This window comes from Centrocercus urophasianus, unplaced genomic scaffold, assembly GCF_019232065.1.
Source record: "Centrocercus urophasianus isolate 14NV4802_14NV808 unplaced genomic scaffold, USGS_Curo_1.0 seq_1352, whole genome shotgun sequence".
In the NCBI taxonomy this organism is placed as follows: Eukaryota; Metazoa; Chordata; class Aves; order Galliformes; family Phasianidae; genus Centrocercus; species Centrocercus urophasianus.
Window position 1 is genome coordinate 18660 of NW_024884534.1, and position 10223 is coordinate 28882.

The 10223-nt window shown below is 34.8% G+C and overlaps 1 protein-coding gene across 1 annotated transcript in view; it reads right to left on the reverse strand.

Annotated features, from left to right (window-relative positions):
• TPO (thyroid peroxidase) overlaps positions 1 to 9588 on the reverse strand; it is a gene marked incomplete at both ends in the record, with an annotated part of 28143 nt that extends 18555 nt beyond the window's left edge. The window contains 3 exons of the mRNA XM_042813045.1: positions 2353 to 2559; positions 4967 to 5096; positions 9456 to 9588. Coding sequence (XP_042668979.1) covers positions 2353 to 2559; positions 4967 to 5096; positions 9456 to 9588 — 470 coding nt within the window. The remainder of the gene's footprint in view (positions 1 to 2352; positions 2560 to 4966; positions 5097 to 9455) is intronic.
• Between the last annotated feature and the right edge of the window lie 635 nt (positions 9589 to 10223).

A 10223-nucleotide genomic window follows, 5' to 3' on the forward strand; every position in this document is an offset into this window, starting at 1 on the left:
CATGAAACTAAACATGGCTGTTTTCAAAATATTTGCCAGGTAGATGTTAGCTTTACTGAAGACTTGACAAAAGTGGTCATACTAGATATATAATACTAGATATATAATAAAAACAAAAGAACCACCATCTTCATATCTGTCCTTCTTTAAGCGCAAATAACAGAGGAACAAAAAGAGGCTGAAAATTAATGGAACTATAGTAAAATAATGAATTCAGAAGTCAGAAAGCTTATCTAAAACAGGATTGCATCTGAATTTCTTTATTTTTTTTTCCCGTGGCCATTCTGGCTATCAGACACTGAATCCCAATGGTGATCAAGAGTTCTGTTATGACCCCACTCCTCTGGTAGGCTATATAATACTGTGCAAGAGCAGCTTCTGGGCCAGATTCATAGCTAACTTTAGGACATACACATGTAATTTGTCTTCACAGCAAATTGAAACACACTCTGTGATGAAACTCTTCACAACTCCAAGATAGAAACAGGACTTATGCCCTTTGTTTACAACTTTTCTTATACAGCAAAGTTACTGGTATATGGATAACTCTAGCTTTGGAGTCCTTTCTAGAAGATCCCTTAAACTGCCTTCCTTTTTGAGCTGATGGGATTTCTAGGCAGCTTAAACTAGTCAGAGATCAATGACTAGATGCCCATGGCTCCTGTGATTCATGTTTGATTCAAAGAACACTATGAGCCTGTTCTCAATTTAAAAGTCTGATCACTAATTATTTTTTATGAGTATGAGGACTCTTACTTTCACATGAGAATGAGGGCTTTTTGAAGTTAAAGATCAGTATTGGTTGTACATATGGCACGTAGAAAAACAAGAATCATAGTCTTTCAAAGATTTCTGCAGTTTTATATCTATGGTATAGTAAGTAAACCATATTTTAAAAATGGGATACAATATGTAACCATATTCTGTCATATGGTGGCTTCACCCGCTACCTCTTTCATCAGGTGACGTGAAGCACTGCTTATCAGGGATGGGCTTTCTGCCCTAGCTTGTCCTAATAAATGAATGGGAATATTTCTGTGATTATTAATTAAGAGCATAAAGACAGGAAAACATATACTAGCCAAAAGATGTAAATTTGAGCCAGATAGAAATCTGTCCATCTTTGTCATTGTGGCTAAATCAGGTTAACCAGTCACTCATACATTAAATACTTAAGATGTGATTTGAGAATTTGACTCCCTAAGACATCTGTGTTCTTTCTGAACACTCTCAGCTATGTCTGCTGACTTTCAATAGTCCAAATCTCTAAGAGAGAATAAATTTACCTGACTGTGGTAAAAATGCAGGCAGTCATTAATTTCACTTAACACTCCTTAGGGATTATCTCACTGACTGGAAGATGAGCCACCTTTCAACACAGGGCCTAATTCAGTTCTCTTAACAGTCAGAAGAATATTTTTGTGTTTAATTGAAGTGGAATGAGGCACTTATATCAAAAGGAGACTCTGGTACACTCATCAGTTACATTTTGATGTGGGAAAAGAGTTTTCGACTCTGATGGAACTTGCACGCTGTGCAAACTTCAGTGCATAAAGAAGCTGATCAGTAATTAAGCTCCAGCCCAAAGAAAAGTAATTTACGTTGCTCTGAACACAAATTCATGCATCAGTTTAAGGGTTATGATAAACATAACCCTCCTGCAGAATAAAGTAATGGTCTGTGTTTTGAGAAACAAAAAATGTATTTTGACTTTGCCACTTGTTTTTTTTTTTTTGAGTGAAAGAATGCTTATACTTTCAAATCAATTGGCAAGATAGAATTCTATATTTATACCAGTTTATGTTCTTTCCAATTTCCTAACAATCTTTGAATTCAAATTTTCCATCTATACAAAGCAAAGATGTGATGTATGTAACTTTCAGCAACCCCTTGCAGACTGTTTTATACATACATTGAAATGTTACTTTAAAAACAAAAGTATTTTATATAATATTTTATATAATATTAAAGACGGCACTTTAGAAAAATAATTATTTCTTATCTATTTCTCTATTCTCTGTGATAGAATTCAGAACGTTGACGCATGAAAACAATAATACTGGGGGAGACATAAAGTTTCTCAGCAACATAAACTTGAGAAGTAGAAAAATATATTTGTACTAAGTACTATAGCTGTAGTTTGTTATCTCTGTAAAGCAATTTAAATCTGTACCTGTTTCATGTTATAATTACACTATATATCAATACTTCTATCACCATCTGCTGTACTGTTGGTGGTCTACCAGTTTCCTTTGCAATTATTTTAGCATATGTATGTCTCTAATGTATTTTACATTATTCACTTGTCTAGAACCTGGAGTTTGTCTTGAAGAAATTCATTTAAAGTCTTACCTTTATCGGAAAGCATGGATTTTGTCTTTCACATGTCATCTGACACTCCTTTCCTGTTAAAAAGCTGGTTCTACTTATGCTCTGAGGTGTGAATGAAATGTCATGGTCTATGTACTGTCCCCACACCATAATGATGTCAGAATATAGGTTGTCTTCGGTGACAGCCTCGTTAGATGCGTGAATTATCTTCCTTGTCACCTCTCGAACCTGGGAAAAGAACTAATTTACCTTGAGTGTCAAGCAGTTCTTCTCACAATCTGATAAAACAGTACAATCAGGATGAACAGTAATAAAAGGTATCTTTTCCCACACCCCCTCCTTGGAATACTTCAGATTGCAGAGTACTTTTAATGGCTTGCTTGAAGAAAAGAAAAAGAAAAGAAAACAAAACCAAAATCTGACAGTGTTAGTTCTGTTCAGGAGCTGAAATACTGGTGCCCAATGCAGATTAAAATGTTTCAGTTAAGTTTCCTATGTATTTGCCAAATGATCTGTGTATCTTTGATTTGTTCCTTCTCAGAGAATTTTGCAAACCTTGTGCTTTTCTTTATTCTGACTACAAGTTTTCTTTCTATTTTTTTGTTTTCTTTTCCTTTAACAAATGGATTCTGCTGAGCAACCTCTGATCAGCATGGATACGCAGCGGTTCTGGCCTGTTCTGAATAAAGAGATCGTTTTATGCAGCCCAGAAGACGGCATGGTAGCAAATACATGGTAGCTGGAAACTCTGCTTCATTATTCCAGGTAGGGAGAAGCCACAAGTATTTCCTCAATCACTTCTGTGAAAATTACACAGAGATACAGATGCTCTTAGAGGGAACATGTGGAGACACCAGTGCTATATGCTCAGCTGACATTGATTGCTAACTGAAGCCTTTGGAGCAAAATCAGCAGTCAGTTTGATATGATTAGGATATCGATATTATTCACAATTTTTTCCCTCATGCTGCAAAACATTCCATCAATTAGGAGTCAAGCAGTTGAAAGGGCAGCACATAAAGCAGAGTAAAAGTCTGTAATAAATATGAGGGTTATATAATGAATGCATAAGGCAGATATAGTTAAATAGAATCTGTGAGGACAAGAAGCAACATGGGACTTGCTAAGAACACCAAGTCTTTATACTGAAATAGTCAAGGGCAGAGACATATGGCACTCATCAGAAATACAACTCCTCATATCAGTATTCTAATAACTTTCATGGTCACAAGTCTCAATTTTTTTTTCTTCCAGTTAGGAAGATATTCTAATTGGAGTTAAAGTTCTCAACCATGTTGCATTCTATCACTTTACAATAATTCTCAAGCTTCAAAGAATCATAAAATCATAGAATCATACAATGGCTTAGGTTGGAAGAGATCTTAAAGATCTGTGAGCTTCCACTCCCTAACATGGGCAGAGTTGCCAATCACTAGATCAGGCTGCATGACCTTATCTGCTCTTGAACGTCTCAGGTTGTATTTATACTTTACATTCACTTTATTTATTAGTTTCTTTTTAAAGATTATGAGTAGTTAGTTAATAGTAAAAAAAAAAAAAAAAAAAAAAAAAAAAAGATGAAATAATGTAAATGGTGAAAAACAGCTATGGTGAAATGTAAATGTTGAAATGTAAAACGTGAAATGTAAATGGTGAAAAACAGGCACTAGTTTTATCATATCTTCCAATTAAAACAGAGTAGCTTTCTGGTTGTCAGATATGATCAAGTTCTATGAAGCCATATAAGGTTTTTTAAATGTGTTTTACTTCATAAGTATGTGCTGTAATGAATCTAAAAATAGGCAGTTTGTAAAGCCTGGAAATTTACTTGTGCAAATGTCAGATTTTCCTCTCCAAGCACTAAATCATGTAGTTTAGAGAGAATGTTATTTAATTAATAACATGAGTTGCAGGTGACATTAACACTAAATTCTCTTTTTCATCCTTATTAAACACGTAGTGGTTAAAATAACAAGATTTTGAGCCCATTAAAAGTCAAGTTTCAAGAAATGATGACAATCCAGGAATAGTAAGTCTAGCTCAAATCATTGTACACTGCAATGGGAATTTTTCACTCAGTCCCCTTCTCAGATACATTTCATTCAAACTCTCCTCCCCGCTATTTACTAAGCATTCAGGCTTCAAAGATTTGTAAATACTGCAAAGTCTTCTTAGTTTAGTAAATTGAACTTTCTGAAAAATAAAATTCTGGCTTGGCTCTCAGAGATTTCCAATGAGGGATACTCCAGTAGTAGACTAGTTAGTTTATTGTGACATTTAATTTTTCTCACAGCAAAGCATTTTCCTTATATCAAGAAAAATATGGAGCAACTTGTAGCTATTGGCTCTTGCTTTGCCAGTGTGCATCACAGTGAAAAAGTACCTTCCTCCTTCTGTAATGCTCTCTTCAGCATGAGAGTACTGTGTCTAGGTCTTGTCTAGGTCTACCATCTGGTTCCTTTCCTCAAGGCTGAGCAATAACCCTATGTCTACTGGTTGCTCTGCAACTGGAGGGAATCCTGCCCACTCTTTTTGTGGTCCAACTTCTTTTGCTGTTTGATTTATAGATGTTAATTCAGGCTTTTTTGTGACAGATACATTTATGGCCAATGTTTCACTTGGTATACTTTCTAACCAGGGGTAGCTGGACTCCATTGTATCGAACGCTGGGATCCCATCCTCGAGGTTGACTGAGTCCATCTTCATAGGTTGGCGGGAGCCATCTAGCCAAGGCTGTGTTGGATGCTCCCCATCTAGTATGTTCCCTGGGAAAAAAAGAAAACAAAAAAAAATTGCGCACAAAGAATTTTCACCTCTCAGTAATTCTGAATATAAAATAATTGTCAGCCACAGGACAATATTTCCTTGTAACAAGATGTTCAGATAATGTTCTTGGCAAAGGAATCAATTATTGGTCTTCACATATGCCAACATCAATTTAACAAGAAGGGATGCTGACTCCTGTTTCTAATTTATGTTGGCTACCTTTTGACGTCTTTGAAGTACTTGCCCATGTTTTTTTAAAAGACGCATTTTTTAAAAGATGCTCTTTCAAGTGATAGCTTGGGAATCAAGATTTAGGAGAATGTGATGGACTCTTACTATAAAAGTGAAGAAAGCTGAAAAGAAAAAATGGGTACTAGTCATACAGAGGTGACCATTTAACAAGATCTCAGAAGAAAGAAGAATTAGAGGAGAATGATGCTTTAAACTGTTGGATTCAATAGCAGAGCTCTTACTGGTTGTGTCTGGGTTTTTTTGGGAAGGCCTGTGAACAAGCCTAAGCTCTGCTATGCATTTAGTTGTTAAAATCATCCAGTGTTTCTCTAATCAACAACTGGCTGTGCACACCTTGGGATTAGTGCAGGCCAGATTTCTATGCTGCAGCCAGCCTTTTTGGAAGAAGGTAGGAGTGTAAAACGGCTCAGACAAGAGCTTAAGTACAAAAGAATGTAGTTAGCATTAAGGTCATCCTTGATTAAATAGTCATGAAATTATTCATGGTCTTTTCATTTATTAGTTCAGTCATCGAGTCTTGGGCTTGACCCAGTTAATTTTCCTACTATCGTGAAAATTTCTATTGCATTTTCCCTAAGAGGAGAATATTTTAGGTTTTTTTAATGTTTGTCAATTTTCTTCACATGATCTGTGCAGTATGTTTTATTATATATTGCTAAATATATGATATTAACAAGAAATACAATTTTAGAAATGCATGCAGTGATTTCTGACAGTAGAAATATAGCATGTTACAGCAAGTTTATATTTCTTTTGGGTACTAAAGAGAGAGCAGTTACTTTATTAATCCTTCATTGATCTTTAGCTCACTGATATGACTCAATTTGCCTAGTAATATGATAGAATAATACACTTAATTATCCACAATAATTCACATTTGAAGGTTGAAGTATGTTTCAACAAGGCATTCAAATTAGTTACAGTTGATTTATCTTTATTGAAATTGCATAAAATGCTGCACATGTAGTGCTATTTCACTCAATTAAAAATAATGAAATGTTAATTTTGCTGCTTAACTAGTGATTTTTCTCCTGATTGCTTTTATATTGTAGCAGCTCACTGGAATGCTACTTTATTAAAACCCGGCATCTCGGATGCCCTGTTATTATTCTATTAAACATGTTGATGTCTTGGAATCTTGCATGAGTTATAAATGTTTTAACTAGGGTAGATGAAATAATGAGAATTTGGTATCATTATACACTTATAAAGTAGTCAAATTTGATAATGATACATTCTGTTTCTGGGAAGTGGAACTTTTCCTTCACTTGTGAAACAGTAGAATTACACTATCTGGATATTGCTTTGACTCCCTTAGGTGGAAACTGGAATTTTGAGATACTGCTTACTATCCAGATTTATGTCTTTCGAATGACACCTAGCTTCTATTTAAATGAAGCTGCCATTCAAATGAAAACATCTCAATTTCTTTTCCTAGTCAATGGATTCAGTCCAGATTGGACATTCTTTACTCTGGATGTACCATATTCAAATCCATAATTCCTACAGTATTAGAGCTTCGAAGTAACCATCAGGTACTTGCCTGATAAAATTATTAAAATCACAAAAATGAAACAAGAATCTGACAGATAAATTTCCTTTTAGATACTCAAATAGCAAGCATAAAAAATTTTTATATAGTTATCTAGACTCCTGGCATCAGCCCAGAAAAGAGTGCCATCCAGTCATTCTGTACTATCTCTCACTATCAGAAATAACACTCAATCTTGCAGTAGAAATATCAGTATCTCAGAAAGGTAAGATTAGAGGACATTAATTTGCACTATGAGATGCCTTTCTTTTAGTATCTGTAATTTCTCTACCTTTGAATATCTTTCATTGCCCTAAACATTAAAAAACAACAACAAAAAAAACAACCAACAAAACAAACAAATAAACAAACAAAAACCCATCACAGATCAATGCAGTTAGTTGGGATAAAAATGAACAAACAGAGGAAACCAACTTTGGCATTCCTTATCTTCCACTTTTCTTAATTATTATTGTACATTTAGTTTGCTTATTATCCACACGTAAGCCTTCAGACACACAAAAACGTAACATTTGTTGATACGTGCTAGTGAATGAGGATAATGATGGGAATGTTTAATGTCACGACAATATTCTCCAAAGAAAGCCATGCTCATGCTGTTCTGTTATGCCTTTGTTCTAGGAATTTTATGGAGAAATAAACTCTGTGCTGGCAGAATAAATATTTTGTAATTGTGCTGGTTTGTCCCATATATGCAAATTGATTAAGCAAAGAATCTGTTAAGAGATTCCAAGCTCACTTTTAAATATATTTATCCAGTTTTGCTGTCGTTGTTGTTGTTTTTTTCTTTTTTTTCTTACAGGCCAATTAATTTTGTGAATGTGAATTTTGTTTTTAAATGCTACCTAAAAAATGCAGGATTTTCTGACCTAAAGCACAGTTGTACATTGCTTCCAGGTAACTAAAATCGTTAATATAATTAAATGCTTTCCACTTGAAATTGCAGCTGTAAAACAGGGAAAACTATGGACCAGTACTTTTCGTTAATGTTTGAAGTTTTCAGCTGGCTTTCGTTATAGAATTTGTTTACATTACAGTATAATGAACCTTTTCGGCTGCTGCTTACTTCAGTAAAGCTTGAGGTACCCGCAGAGTTTTAGACTAAGATCTAACCTTATGGTTTCAAAGTCTCTATTTTTTATTTTTTGTTACAGTGCACCTTCTACAGATGTTTTAAGTGAAGAGTCTAAAATAAGACAAATGTGAGATATAGTTTAAACACTGGTTTGCTACAATCATACAACTATACAAAGTAGAAAACACCAACTGAAGACTAACCAGACTCAGTGGATCAGTTACTCCAGCCAAGTTTAGAAACATCTTTACACATCCTTGTATTAGTCAAGTTATCACAGAGAAAACAATTTTTTAATTTTCCCTCAACTGTTATTCTCTCCTGAAATGAAGAGAAAGACCTCAGTAACAAAGCCTGCATATTAGAAGCTTCAGCTGTGTGCTTATATTTGGCTGCTTGGCCACTGTTTTCAAGCACCAACAGAGTTCTCAGGGCAAATATTGTACCAACTGTTATTTCAGATTCCAAGCCTGGGGAAATTCACGTATATCCAGATAGATTTATAACATTGATGCATATCGGGTTGTGTTCTTTTGACAAAGAGCTTAACATGCACATTCCTTACAAATGACTTGTGATGCAGAAATACTGATTCATCTCATTAAAACTGAGTGATTTAATAATAAAAGTGCAGAATGTTACCACTGTTCAGTCACCACACTGAATGCCTTAACCTGTGTAATGCTAATCGTCTTCCATTTACAGCTCTGCAGTAGCATATGATTGCAGCCTGACTTTTCATTTGTGACCTTAAGCCTAGGTATCCTGAGGGTAAATATAAATACCATTTATCCTTATACTTGAAAGGTCTCTTATTCTCCTTTTTATATCCTTACTGTATTGAAGTATTTTGAAAATACAATACATTAAGGTGAGTGTTGTAGGAAACAATCCTGATTTATATCAGGGTACAAGTAGACTAATAAGTAAACAATAAACATTCAGCCAATCAGCACATTCATAAAAATGGAAATGTAAAACTAAATATATCACATAGAATTTTTATGTGTATATTCACTAAGCATTAAAGCTGCGAGAGAATAAAAAAATGAGAATCTGTTTGATTTTCTTATTGCTCACTGTGAAGAAGTATTTTTTTTATATTCGATATTGCTCTAATTTAATGAAAGATGGAAGTTGGGTTAGAATTCAATCTATTTTATGTAGAAAATGACATCTACTGAATAAGTCCACCCTATGTTTAAAGCTCTTTACATAATCTTAGAAGCTTTCAAAGGAAGCTGCTCTGCAAAAATTAGTGTACTAAATTTGAGATGAAGAGTCTCTACCCTAGGAGCTTTAAGAGGCACCTCATTTAGAGAGACACTGATTTTAAATGATTTAACAAATCCATCCAGTTTTTCTTGGAAAAATAAATTATTGAGTTTAAAGGAAAAGAAACAGGAAGAAAGAAAGAGGGAAAGAAAGGAAGACAGAAAAAGGAAAGATTTTTCAGGGCATAATCCTTATCATACATACCTGTTATTGCAGGCACCAGTGATGAGTCGATATTTATTAGCTAAGCAATTGTTTGGACATTTTGGTGGCAACATATAAGGCAGACATCCAGAAATGTTAGCAATCATAGTAAGCAGATCAGCTGATAAAAGATCTGTAAGAAAGAACCCAAATATTCTGTTGATATATTGCTTCTATGAGAGAAAATACATTATTGTCAGCGGCAATAACAGCATTTGCTTTTCTTTCTAGGAAAGAGCATTAGTTATACGTGCTGCAGTAGGTAGTCTTAGAGACTTAGAGGAGATAAGAAGTGAAGCGGAAGAGCTATTTTTATTATCTCATGAGTAGAGAATGAAATGGAAGCCATCCATCTATAGCTGAGAACTGAGGTGGACCTTCTTTCTCTCCTTTAATCTCCTCTCTGCATGCTCTTCTCTTTCCATGCATTGTGGTCACATCGTTTGGCCAGTCCACATAGTTAAAATAAAGGTGTAAAACAATGTTGTTGAGAAGCAGATGCATATACCAATGAACAAAATCTTGCGACTGGAAGGATGCTGAAATTTAAGGTGAGGATGGCTGACTGTATAGCTATGTTCAGAGTGGGAGAGGAACAGAATTATTACCCAGAATTTGAGGGCTAGGGAAAAACAGGCTGCATTTCTTTCATGTCAACGCTCACAGTGTGAGTTCTGGCAACCTTTCTCACACACACTGTATGTAAATACACATAGTGCAAGCTGGAATTAAAGATGTAAATGAAGGAAAAGCAACATCCTTCCTGAA